The 14663-nt window shown below is 39.5% G+C and overlaps 1 protein-coding gene across 3 annotated transcripts in view; it reads left to right on the top strand.

Moving 5' to 3' along the window:
- The window catches only part of LOC100270770 (GTP cyclohydrolase I), a 51651-nt gene extending 43145 nt beyond the window's left edge, over nucleotides 1-8506 (top strand). For 2 of the 3 annotated variants that reach the window (NM_001173332.1, NM_001145325.1), the window contains 4 exon segments: nucleotides 952-1053; nucleotides 1496-1661; nucleotides 5876-5992; nucleotides 7068-7204. In NM_001173332.1, coding sequence (NP_001166803.1) covers nucleotides 952-1053; nucleotides 1496-1661; nucleotides 5876-5992; nucleotides 7068-7197 — 515 coding nt within the window. In that variant the 3' untranslated portion in view covers nucleotides 7198-7204. 3 annotated transcript variants of the gene reach the window in all.
- The last annotated feature ends 6157 nt before the right edge of the window (nucleotides 8507-14663 follow it).

Here is a 14663-nt window from a genome sequence, read left to right as displayed (position 1 = left end):
CATATTATCCTCATTTCAAAAACTCAAAACTCATATTTGTATAATATGTAATCTACAGTCTATCTATTTACATTATTATAAATACATACCAATTCCCAACTTTCTATCTCTATAAATAAAATTATTTTTGAATTTTTGTTATGCTAGTTAAATGAATCTAGTGTGAAATTGGGTTTTTCAAGTTACGACAATTCCGCTTTCTTCAATCGATATATCGATATGGTTAGCCTAGTACCAACTCATACGTTTTTCTAATGTGACCCGTAAACTCAAAGCCATTAGAGCTTTATTCAGAACAGCATAGACAGCGGATATTCATTGCAACTTACAAGCGAACGATATTTTTTGCCAGAATTGCCTCCATCAAGGGAATCAGTGTTGTAATTTTGAAACTTTGTAGCATGATTGGTCACGACCTCTATGATAAATAATACGAATACTGGCCATAGTATAACACATGGCAACAAAATGTACAGTCCAACGCATCGGAGATATGTACCCTATTACCATTCTAATATAACTGACACAAAAAAAAAGGACACTCTCTTAACTTAGCACTTATGTACCGTCACTTATATCTGCAAAGGCTTCTCTAATCCATGTGGCACCCATATACAATCATTACCCTAGTTTCCACCAGCAAGGGCACTGTCAAAATGTAATAGATACAAATTTAGGGGGTTAATGGAAAGTACCAAGGTCAGAGTCCCCCAATACTGCTTCGTCCCCACCCTGCACCATAGGTAAAGCCCTCTCTGTCTACCAATATGGTATCCGTGACCACGTAAACTGTGTTCCAAATGAGGAATATTTTATAATGACAATAAAAAACGCAAGATTAAACCCTGCAAGGACTTTTGTGTCTACGAATTGCCGAGGCCGAAAAACATTATTACACGTTAGTAAAGTTCAACTTCTGGTAATAACAGTAACAATTTATTTAACCTGCAGGCCTGGGGGAGGACCCTGAAAGGGCAGGGCTCTTGAAGACGCCCGAACGTGCCGCCAAAGCTATGCTCTTCTTCACGAAAGGATACGACCAAAGCTTGGAAGGTACGTGGAAACTGTGAAGTATTTAACTTATGGTGAATACGACCATTCTGTCGTTAACCCTAAAAAACTATAATCATTTTTACTTTTTCCTAACTCATCGCCTTTAGCATAAGGGGCTATTCCGGCAATTCACGGACTAGTAGGTGAGCTCACGGGCTCAACCTGAGAGAATTGCTAACACTAGCCCTAACAAGAGCAGTGCTTGGCCGAATCTACCACCGGATCGGAAGTGCGACCCACTGAGAAGATCCGGCGAGAACTCAGTGGGTTGTGTCTATGGACCGGTTTGCTCGTCGAACTCTTCGTCATAATCGACGAGGGCAGTGTCCGGTGGTTGAAGAGCCCATTATCACCTGCAATCGTTAACAACCTCTGGCTTAGAATTGTTTTGCTGGAGTTTTTTATTTGGATTAAAGTTCTGATACTAGTGCTTGCATTGCAGAGGTTCTGAACAACGCCATCTTCGATGAAGACACGGACGAGATGGTGGTCGTTAAGGATATCGAGATGTTTTCAATGTGCGAACATCATCTGGTGCCGTTTTACGGAAAGGTCTCCATCGGGTACCTGCCACAAGGAAAAATTCTGGGTCTCAGCAAACTGGCCAGGTGAGAACTGCTTTATATGCAACCGCTGTTTTTTTTTTATTGCTTAGATGGGTGGACGAGCTCACAGCCCAACTGGTGTTAAGTGGTCTGAGGTCTCAAGTATAGTTACAACGGCTGCCCCACCCTTCAAACCGAAACGCATTACTGCTTCACGGCAGAAATTGGCAAGGCGGTGGTAGCTACCCGCACGAACTCACACGCGGGTCCTACCACCAGTAATTACGCAAATCATACGAGTAATTTTGCGGGTTTCATTTTTATTACACGATGTTATTCCTTCACCGTGGAAGTCGATCGTGAACATTTGTTGAGTACGTATTTCATTAGAAAGATTGGTATCCGCCTGAGTTTCGAACACCGGTGTATCACTCAACACGAATGCACCGGACGTCTTATCCTTTAGGCCACGACGACTTTGTCATCCGATGTTAAGTGGGAGAACCCGTAGACATCACAGGACCGCACTCATCTTAAGGTGAAACCTTAATGTAAATAATAGCGGCTGCCATTACTATTGCTCGAAGGTCAGAGGCGACAACTTCTCATCGGATGAGCCGTACGCTCGTTACACAACGAATGCGCACTCAAAACAATGCATTCCTATGCAAACTAGAATCACTAAATGAATACTATCCACGGCCTTAGACGATCAATATTAAGTTAATAATAATCATAATATATTGATATAAACTAGAGGTCCCGCAGTACTCGAAATTCGACTATAATTAATTGGAATTGTAAGTTTGTACACTATTATGAATGTATTTTATACTTCTATAATCACAAATTTCGCCAAGACTACTCTATAAAAAATATTAACAAAGACAAACCATATTCTATTCTCAATTTGACAACCGACGTCAAGAACAAAAGTTTGACAATAAATAGTATGCATGCGTGTGTGCGTCAAATACATGGTATGTTGTGTGTGTAATGTTTTCTTTATTGATTTAATGTATCTTTTATGCATTATTTAAAAAAAATATTAGCCTTGTGCACTTCTTCTCTATATTCTCTATAAGTGTGGAAAATTTCATACTCCTCCGTCTGCGCAATTTTCGTAAAAAGGGATACAAACTTTTTGCTTCACGTATTAATATATAGATACTTGTCGGTACGTTAGAGCGAAGTCACAAAATTATTGTATCATCATCGGTCCTTGGTGCGTGTGGAAATCTTCAAGTGGATCGGACGTCTTTAAATCGGTGTTAATGACATTCAAAGATTATGTTACACACAAACAAACATACATATCAAGCTAATAAAAGCGTGTTGAGCATTTGGAAATCTTTACACATCCGTCCCAGTCAAGCCATCTTAGTCAAGCGGCTGGATCTCTGGCTAAGACGCGATACATGCAATGCGAACAAACATAATGCGTGAAAACACAACGCGGTTTTTTTCCCTACCATAACCTGATAGCATTGAGAGGCTATTTCAGCGTAACCTTAACTAGTAGTTGAGCTCACGGGGCTCAAACCTGACGACGTTGCTAACACGAACCCTAGCAAGAGCCGGATCGGAAACGCGACCCACTGAGAAGATTCGGTGAGAAACTCAGTGGACTGTGGGTTAATTTACTCGCCGAGCCCTCGAGAACGATGACCGGCACAACGCGTACTAAAACAACACGTGCAAACACAACGCGTACCAACTCAACATGTGCAAACACAACGCGTACGAACACAGCATGTGCAAACACAACGCAAACGTTTTGAGTAGGTTGAAAAAAGATAATATGTATTTTACATTCATAATATCGTAATAACCCAATCGTATTGAAGTGTATAAACATTGTATTCGCATCGAAAACACTTGTGCAAAACACAGACACGGATCTCTTTATTAATTAATTTGTTTGAATTCACGACATTTATTTTAATCGAACGACGAATCTGTATGAATTAATTGGATAATCTTTTTTTTCCTCTACCTATGCTGATAGCCTTAAGAGGCTATATCAGCTTCACTCTAACATGTAGGTTCACGGGGCTCAAACCGGAGTGTTGCTAACACTGACCCTAGCAAGAGCAGTGCTTCGCAGAATCTACCACCGGATCGGAAACGCGACCCACTGAGAAGATCCGGCGAGAAACTCAGTGGGCTGTGTCTATGGATTAATTCGCTCGTCAAGCCCTTAATAATTTAATAATAATAATCGCTCGTAATAATTTAACACCAGGTGGGCCGTGAGCTAAGAGAACGTCAAACCAATCTAACAAAAAAAAAAAAAACAAAATTGTTTTACAATTTCAACTCTATCAAACAAAATATTGTTGGAATCGATAATTATACATACAAAACCATTTATATTCGAATTCTGGCAAAATTATTTAATTTAACGAAATTTCACGGTCACGGTTTTTTTTGTGTGTTATTTTAACGTCGTAATTTTTCATAAAAAATAAACACAACTGAAATAATATTAGCACGTGAAAGAACGGGAAACTTGTGCAAATATACCATATGTAATACAATTACACACTATTTGGAGAGAGAGAGAGAGAGAGAGAGAGAGAGAGAAAGAGAGAGGGTAGAGCTTATTACAGACCAAAACCTGTTAAATTTTCACACTGCTGTCGAAAGGCACTATGATTTGGCGAATGCGTTGCGTCAAGGAGCGTTGGACATGAAAAGAGCCCGACGTTAAGTACGCGGCGCTAAGTACGCGTTCTGTTTGACGAAGGCTTTCATGTCACACAAATTGACTAGATGAGTCCAACACTCCTTGACGCAACGCATCCGCCAAATCATAGTGCCTTTCCATAGCAGTGTAAAAATTTAAAAGTATTAAGAAATCGAGTGATTCAGATGTGGCATTGTATAAGCATCGGTATTTTCTAACTATTTATATCATTTTTTCGGGCATTATCTAGTATTTTAATACACATTCACTCGGACGCTAAAATAAAATTTGTAAAAAATTACAACGCCTGACGTCAAAGCGTCCTAACGCCGCGACAGAGCGCTGCGTACTTATAGTGCTGGGACTCTGTTTGACGGTATGTTACCATAGTATTACAACACATCTCGGCGTCATAGCGCGGCGTTAGTATAGCGCTCTGACGCGCGCTAATTACGCGTTCTGTTTGACGAAGGCTTAAAACAGTCGAACTCGTTGACTCCGACGAAGGGTTCGACGTGAGAAATACCCCATAGACACAACCCACTGAGTTTCTCACCGGATCTTCTCAGTGGGTCGCGATTCCAAATCAGTAATAGATTCAGCGAAGCGCTGCCCTTGCTAGGGCTAGTGTTAGCAATTCTGTCAGGTTGAGCCCGTGAACTCACATACCGTGTGAAGTTGGAAGAGCCCCTTGACTACCAAAAAAAAATTGAAACAAAAGTCTACACGCGGATGTAATTTGTAATGGCTATGTTATCGCTAAAAGTGATCTCTTTCATGCAACAGTTTTCACCTTTTTTTTTATTGCTTAAGATGATTGATGATTGAATTGATGCTTGAAGATGGGTGGACGAGCTCACAGCTCGCACATCTTCTTCTTCGATTCTTTCACTGTTTGGAAGCTACACTATTGCCGAGTGACATAGGCTATAATGTTTTTTGAAAAAATATTAGGGATTCTTACCAAAACTCCAATAATGTAACCCAAGGTGTAAAAAAAAACCAAAAATATTCTTTACATCTCGTGCCCCCCGAAAACTATTGACGATAGAATAAAATAATGTACTACGACTTTGTAGAACACATTATTATTTACAAACAGTGTCACGACAGCATAGGTCTAACTATTATAGTTACGCCGCAATAAGTGTTCTTTTATTTAAAAAAATAAAACAACGTCAAATATCGTTGAAAATTTTGTTAAAGACCCGAGCGGAGCCGGAGCGGGCCGCTAGTTAATGATAAATTTGAATTGAACATGTTTACAGAATTATTTACTTATTAGCTGTACCCGTCCGCTTCGCTGGGCATTTAGAATCAACATTATAATTTTTCACCCCCAAAAAGATTCTCATTATTAACGCCCCCGCAACTGGTGTAGGGAGTCCAACATTCATATTTATATTAGCCTATCCATTAAGTACATGTATTTTCTACATGGATACCAAGTTTCAAGTCAATCGGATGCACGGTTCAGTAGCTATAACGGAACATCCGTAAAAACCACTGTAGATTTATATATTAGTATAGATTTACGCTTATTATCTATTTCGGCTATTGACAATATCGCCTTTTAACTTATTTACAGGATCGTGGAAATATTCTCCCGCCGTCTTCAGGTACAAGAACGTCTGACGAAGCAGATAGCCATCGCGGTGACACAGGCCGTACGCCCGGCCGGCGTGGCGGTCGTCATTGAAGGAGTGTAAGTATTTAAATCAAGTTTTCTTGAATTCTTAACGACCTAGCTCGCACTTCATTTCGGATCCTGCCGATCCACTAACGGTGCTTTATTTTTATTACTTAGATGGGTTGACGAGCTCACAGCCCGTCTGGTGTTAAGTGGTCACTGGAGCCCATAGACATCTACAACGTAAATACGCCACCCACCTAGAGATATAAGTTCGAAGGTCTCAGTATAGTCAAAACGGCTACCCCAACCACCTCAACCACCGGTCACCATTCTCGTCGAACCTATCGCTTGTGATTGTGACGAAGGTATCGGCGAGTAAACTAACCCACAGACACAGTCCACTGAGTTTCTCGCCGGGTCTTCTCAGTGGGTCGCGATTCCGATCCGGTGGTAGATTCAGCGAAGCACTGCTCTTGCTAGGGCTAGTATTAGCAAAACCCCGAGGTTTGAGTCCCGAGAGCTCATCTAGTCACTCGGTTACGCTGGCATAGCCTCTCAAGGCTACCAGATTAGGTAAGAAAAAGAAACAAGCTCGTTTTATGCTTTCCCTCTCTCCACGGTCGAGCGGTTCGCGAGACGCTCTATTTTCTCACTCTCGCTCTTCCTAAATCCTATTTTTTCTCTCTAGCCGTAACGAATCTGTCGCGAGTTAAGTTTTACTTTCAACACGGCGAAAAAAAAGTGGGCGTTCGACAATATGATGTATATGCGCAACCGTATTGCCTATGTCTTACGCCGAACATATTTGCTATAGCAGAGAAAGAGTAGGAAAGTGTAACATCTCCTCTCTCAAGATTCTGCCACGTACCATCCGGCTTTGAAATGAACTGCCCTCCACACCGTTCCCTCAAACAAGGTTTGTGGAGAGTACTCGATGGTAGGTAGCGGCTTAGCTCTACCTCTGGCATTGTTGACGTCCATTGTTGACGTTAACCACTCACCAAATGGCCGTATTCACGACTACCCACAAAAGGCAATAAAAAAATTATTAGCCTGCGCGGATCAGTACCGCCATCCCACCTGACTCCAGTCTTAAGAGTGACAATGCTCTTGAGACTCTATTAACTGATTCACGTCTACATTCCAGTCACATGTGCATGGTGATGCGAGGAGTCCAGAAGATCAACAGTAAGACGGTGACGTCGACGATGCTGGGCGTCTTCCGCGACGACCCGAAGACCCGGGAGGAGTTCCTCAACCTCGTCCACTCTAAGTGAGGACGGCTTTTGACGTTGGACGGGCGCTCGTAACGTTATTCCCATGATTTTAGTCATATTTGATTAGATTTTCAAAGAGGTTAATTGCCGCGAATTGAAAAGTGCCCGATACATTTTTCGGGTTGCTTCAGAACTAAGATATCCTGATATTGCGTTCTATTAGAAACAAGTATAACACATCGGCATTAACCCTTTTTTGTATATTTGTTTCTTTCTTTTTCCATTTAACCCTCTCTTTCTTATTTTAGCAGTGCATCTGTCTCTAATATTAATTTTAAATCAAACACACACGAGAATCAATTCGTTACGAGCGTCAGTCATTAAGCGGAATGTGTTATTATTTATGCTAAGATAGCTTTTAATGTAATTTTCGATTGTTTTATTTTTAATTTTGTCTTCCGTTCATCGACAAGAGATTTCATTCACAATCCTATCACCTACACAAAATGTTAAGGCGGCTTCGAACTAAAAAAGTATTACTCGTGAGTTGATAACTAGATTTATTAAGCTCACAAAGGACAATACTATAATATTTGTTACTTTGTATTTCGTATAACCAGAGTTTAGTGTTGCGAAGATCCCGGAGATTTCGTTAACATTCCCGGCGTCCCATCGACTTCATGAACACGATTATCGTATATTTAAACAGTCGTTTTCGTTATCCCCGACGCTCAATACACTATGTCAGGGGCTCCCAAACTTATTTTGTTTACTACCCACTTTAAGAATAAATTATTTTTTTAACCTCCCCATTTTTTCATTTATTTAAAAATCACTACAGCGAAAGCTCAGTCGATGTCTAAGACTCCTCTTAGATGAAATTACAAATCACCTCCCAAGTCTCTACACAACGCCCCCGTTTGTTTTCTGGATCTCTTACCGCCCTCTTTAGGCCTGCTGTGCCCACAAGGGGGCGTTATCGCACACTTTGGGAAAGGCTGCACTATGTTCGAGGTCTCCTCTGTAATGACGTCACACGGCTAAATGGGAAGACGGTGGACAAAAATGAGCCAAGATTAAAAACGCAGTAGGATCCGCTGATATGGCTCGGCGAGTTATGACGTCACGTGCGTCACTACACAGACAGCTTGTTCGCCTAAATACAGTATTGTAGAATCACTCAAATATATCCACTGCTTACATTGAAACCTAAGGTTATTTTGTATTCGGATATAAAATATACTGCAACCGACTCATGCCTCGAAGTGAACTGATGTTTTGCATTATTGCCCCTTAACATCAGTTCTAATAAAACATAAGAAAACAGTTGATTAAAAAAAAAATTAAAAGTTTAAAAATATAAAAAAAATGTTTTACCCCACTTAGCCGTGACACGTCAACCGTTAAGAATTCTTTCGTTATAATCCATTTTAAAGTTGTTGTTCGTGTTAATTTAGCGCTGTCTTAAAAGCTCTAGCGTCTCATTTCTAAGCTCGCCGTTCGTTTACTTTATTAAGCTTTCCGTTATCGTAACTTTTATTGTTGTGTGTACAGTTCTTTATGTGACAATAATATTTTTTATTGAATTTTAGTTAATTAGTTTACGTTATGATTTAATGTTGTTCAATTTCCAATTAATTTTATTTAGTAGTAGCGATCTTCTTATTGTTTATCGAAATTAAATGTAATAATGTTTTTTTATTTACAACATTCCATTTACATGGAAATTAAGGTGGTTTCCAATTGCCCAAAATCACTTTATTTTCTATATTCTTATATATTTTTTTAAGCTGTCAACTACGTAATTCAGACGTGAATCGAGATATTTTGATTTGAATTCTACATTATTTTAAAAAGAAAAAAATCTCAAGCATTCAATGGCTGATGTTTGACATTTTTTTTATTATCATTTTCATATGTTTCCCCTTTCTCAGTTCAGTCTGTCGATAGAGCCGGTGGAACTGTATATACGGGCTTTTGGCCAAGTAATATACATTAGTTATGAGTTAATAATTATGCTAGTTTTTATTGCGTGTAGTAAGTTTGGTTTTCTTCAAGCTGCATGAACTTTCTCACTATTCTGCATGTATTTAGGATAGCTGCCTTTTGTAGTGAAATAAATATGTTATCTTTTAAATCTAGAAGCTTTAAGCTGTTGTGGATGTGGTTTGGAACAACTCCAGTGGTTGAGATTATTATTGGGACTATGTATGCTTTTTTCTGTTTCCAAATTCTAACTATTTCTTCTTTAAGTTCTGTGTATTTTGTCATCTTTTCTGTAAACGTTTTTTGAATGTTGTGGGTATTCGGGACTGCAATGTCAATAATGTAGGTGACTTTATTGTTTTTATCTTGTAAAGTGATATCCGGTCTATTGTAGTGAATCGTCCTATCGGTAAGAATAGCGCGATCATAATAAAGTTTACAGGAGTCATTTTCAAGAACGGTTTGTGGTTTATAATTGTAGTACGGTGTGTTTGTATTTTGTATCAATTTATGTTTGAGAGCCAGTTGTTGATGGATAATATTGGCAAGTTGGTTGTGTCTGTGAGTGTAATCTGTCTGTGTAAGGGTTAAACATGCTCCAGTTATATGCTGTATGGTTTCTGGCTGGGTGTTGCATTTGCGGCATTTATCGTCTCTAATAGTGGGATCTTTAATAATATATTTTCTGTAATTTTTTGTGTTTATTACTTGGTCCTGTATGGCAATTAAAAATCCTTCCGTTTCGGGGAACAGACTTCCTGTTTTGAGCCACATGTTTGATGCCTTGCTGTCTATGTGAGATTGGCTTAGGTCATGAGGGTGTCGTCCATGTAGCGCTTTTTTCTTCCAGTTTTCTTCCATGTCTTTTTGCGGGTTTCTATTTCTTAGGTTTTCTGTATTATCTGTTAGTTCTTTTTGTTTGAGATTTAGCGGTGTGTAGTTGTTATCATTTTGTGCTATGACTCTGTGAATTTCACTTAAATCTGATTTTATGTAGAAAAATGTTTTTAAGCTGTGTATTTGTTTACGCCATAGATGCCATATATCTATCAAGCCTCTACCCCCGTCTTGTCTTTTAATTGTCAATCTTTCTATTGCAGATTTTGGATGAAGATTATTGTGTTTTGTTAATGTAGTCCTTGTTATGCGTTCTATTTGTTCTATGTCAGTTTTGCTCCATTTTATTATTCCAAATGAGTAGGTTAGAATGGGTATTGCATAGGTGTTCAGTGCTTTTATAAGATGTTTTCCAGATAATTTCGTTTTGCAAATGGCATTGATACGTTTTTTGTACTCTGAAGTTAATGATTGCTTTATTGTTATATGATCGAGTCCTTTGAGCTGCTGAAAGCCCAGATATTTATAAAGGTCACTTGGTTCCATCGCCGTTATTGTGTTTGTGTCATCTATTGTATAATCACCGGGTTGGACTTTTCCTTTTATTATATGTACGGTTTTACATTTATCAAGTCCAAATTGCATACTGATGTCGTTGCTGAATATCGTGGTAGTATCTATTAACTTTTTCATTTCTTTGTCATTTTTTGCGTATAATTTAATGTCGTCCATATAAATCAGGTGTGATATTATTGTTTCGGTGTTATCTTGTTGTTTAATGCGGTATCCCGCCCGGTCATTATGCAATTGATGGGATAGTGGGTTCAAGGCGAGGCAAAACCACAAAGGGCTGAGAGAATCACCTTGGTAAATACCCTTTTTTATGGCTATTTGTCGTGTTGTTACAAAATTATGAGGGTTTTTTAATTTAAGTGTGGTTTGCCAATGTGTCATGATATTGCGTAGGAAGCTTATTATTATAGGGTTAATTTTGTAGATTTCTAGGACTTGGATCAGCCATGAATGTGGGATGCTATCAAAAGCTTTTTTGTAGTCAATATATGTACAGTGTAAATTTCTATTTTTTGTGGTGGCGTGTTTCATGATGGTTGAGTCTATAATTAGCTGTTCCTTACAGCCCATGTGGCCTCGTCTACACCCTTTCTGTTCTTCAGCTTAGATATTATTGTGTTCTATATGTGAATTTATTTTCTTTGTAATAACTGTTGTTAAAATTTTGTAAATAGTCGGAAGGCATGTAATTGGTCGATATTGGGATGCTTCTATAGAGAAGTCACCTTTTGGTATCATATAAGTGATCCCTGTCGCTATGAATTCGGGAATAGTTTGATTTCCAGAGATAATATCTGTTAGATTTTTGGCTATTGTTTTGTGTAAGCAAATTAGTTTTTTAAACCAAAAATTATGGATTTTATCTATACCTGGGGATTTCCAGTTATGTAGTCTAGCTGTTATAGTAGTTATTTCTTCCTCTGTCACGTCATCAAATTGCATTTCTTCCATTGTATCCCATCTTTCTTTTTCTTCAGTAATCCAATTTGCTTTGTCATTATGTTTTGCACTATTTTCCCATAACCTAGCCCAATACATTTCTAATTGTTCTGCTGTTGGTATATTTATATTACTATTGTCTCGATCAGTTTTCGGCTTCATTAGGTTTCTGTAGAATAGTTTTTCATTTGTTAGAAATATAGTGTTCTCATTCTTTCGTTTCTGTGATTTGTTATATCTTTTTAGTCTGTGGGCTTTTAGAGCTAATTTTTGTTTCAGTGTGTCTAAAAATTCTTGAGATTTTTTATTGCCATTTTCGTGGCAATGGCACGAAAATGGCAATTGCCACGAAATTATTATTACGAAATTATTATCATCATTATTATTATTATTATTTTTATAACGAAAATTTTTAAAAATATTTTAATAAAATAAATGTTTCAAATAAAAATTTTATATATATACACACGTTTAATAAAACATACGTTGCCTTAATTGTATAATGTAATGTTTTTTATCGATTTTTTGATATGTTTTGAAAAAAAAAAATTATTTTTTGATACGTAAATAAAGTTTATTATTTTAAGTTGAACATTGAGTTTTCGTTTTCTACACCACTGACCGCGTATTGATTTAGCCGAATAAATATTTTTTTTGGGTGGCTGGTCGATATCGACCTTCAGACGTGTGACGTCAAAGACTTATTTGCATAGTCCAAAACCATATAACATAAAAGCGATTTACATTGTCGTATGCAAAGTCTACCGGTATTATAAACAAAACTGTGTTCCCATCTCTACCGGACTTATCACCTATCTCTTTCTTCCGTTTCCGATTTCTTCCAGGAGACGGATATTTACATATTTATTCGTGCTCCCGGAAAATAAAATCACGGATTTTTTATTACGGAATATAGCCCACTGAGTTTCTTGCTTATTTCCGTGACCTTCAACAGAATGGAAAGCAGTCGACGTCGCCCCAAACACGTCATTTCGGATCCTCCCGATCCACTAACGGTGCTTTTAGGTACCTCAAGCACCGGTCATCGTTCTCGTCGAACCCGTCGCTTACGACGAAGGGCTCGACGAGTACATTAACTCTCAGACACAGCCCACTGAGTGTCTCGCCGGATCTTCTCAGTGAGTCGCGTTCCCAATCCGGTGCTAGATTCTGCGAAGCACTGCTCTTACTGGGGCCAGTGTTAGCATCGCCTCCTGGTTTGAGCCCCCAGCTCACTTACACGTTAGGATTACGCTAACATAGCCTCTCAAAGCTATCAGCTTAGGTAGTAAAAAAAACGGAACTCTTATTTTTCTTATTGAGATGATCCCATTACCTAAATCTCGCAAAATCCATCCTAAAAAGAACCCGTTGCGCTCATCTCATTTACGTGGCATTTACGTGGTTAACGTCCATGGGCTGCAGTGACCATTTAACACCGGTCGGTCGTATGCTCGTCCACGCACACACACACTCACGCACACACAGGCTCACACACACACACACATACACGCACGCACGCACGCACACAGCTCATAGACATCTACAACGTAAATGCGTCACCCACCTTGAGATATAAGTTCTAAAGTTCTCAGTATACTTACAACAGCTGCCCCACCCTTCAAACCGAAACGCATTACTGCTTCACGGCAGAAATAGGCAGGGTGGTGGACCTACCACCAGTAATTACGCAAATTATAATTTTGCGGGTTCGATTTTTATTACACGATGTCAATCCTTCACCGTGGAAGTCAATTGTGAGCATTTGTTAAGTACGTATTTCTTTGGAAAAATTGGTACCAGCCTGCGGGATTCGAACACCGTTGCATACATACGAATGCACCGGACGTCTTATCCTTTAGGCCACAACGATTTCTTGAGGCCACGACGACTAATATCTAATCTAATAGTAGATCAGTAAATTACGATGGACGCCTTATCAAAAAAAATTGCAATTTTCTTGGTGCTACAAGAAATGGCTATTTCTCACGTCCACGAGCCGTATTGGAATCGCGGCCCACTGAGATGATACGGAGAGAAACTCAGTGGATTGAGCACAGTCGAGCCACTGCCTACGTCTCACATGTATCTATGAAGCGCGCACGGTGGATGAGCATCGCCCGTCACCTCACCGACTGAAGTCTCAAGACTTGTGTTAATTCATCTATCGCTTTGACTCTCGCAATACCGGTCTCAAGCCCCTAAGAGAAAAGAATAGTGTTGTGTTGTATTTCAACCTTTCCACCGTAAAACAGTCAACGCCGAATATCAGGCGGCGGTTAATTAGTCGGACCCGAATAAGGCTTCAGCAGCCTCGAAGAACTAAAACTCTGTTTCAAAAGGACTGCCGTGGAAGCACGCGGGACTCTCATGAGAACACGGCCCTCAACATTGAGGATTATTGACGCGAGAAGAAGGAACGCGAGGTTATTTAGAAAATGACAAAATTTTAACACGTTGAAAACGTTTAAAAAGCCACTCATACGCTACTGTTTAATTATGGTTATTCAATAATGGTTCTTTGTGAGGCCTATCAATGGTGGTGAGACTTCATGTGAGTCCGCGCGGTTAGGTAACACTCCCCTGCCTATACCTGCCGTGAAGCAGTAATGCGTTTCCGTTTGAAGGACGGGGCAACCGTTGTAACTATACTATAGACCTTAGAAACTATATCTCAAGGTGGGCGGCGGCATTTACGTTGTAGATGTCTATGGGTTCCAGTAACCACTAACACCAGGTGGGCTGTGAGCTCGTCCACCCACCTAAGCAATAAATAAATATATATCAGATCTGTAACTGTAAAGAATTCTTGCCTCGAGAAAAACCTCATACGCTTAGCTGAAAGTCCCTCAACAATGGTCCAACAGTCTTCGTGCTAAGGTCTCTTGACCCATTGATGTCGGAAAACCGTCCTAGATACGGGACTGTTTTGAAAAAATCCGTAGAAAGCTCATAGGATTACGATCAGGTCACGTCATTTCGGATCCTCCCGATCCACTAACTGTGCTTTTAGGTACCCCAAGCACCGGTCATCGTTCTCGTCGAACCCGACGCTTGCGATGTAGGGCTCGGCGAGTAAATTAACTCACAGACACTGAGTTTCTCGTCGGATCTTCTCAGTGGGTCGCGTTTCCGATCCGGTAGTAGATTCCGCGAAACACTACTCTTGCTAGGGTTCCTGTTAGCAACAT

This window comes from Bombyx mori, chromosome 24 (genome assembly GCF_030269925.1).
Source record: "Bombyx mori chromosome 24, ASM3026992v2".
Classification (NCBI taxonomy): Eukaryota; Metazoa; Arthropoda; class Insecta; order Lepidoptera; family Bombycidae; genus Bombyx; species Bombyx mori.
This window is presented reverse-complemented; position numbering and strand designations above follow the sequence as displayed.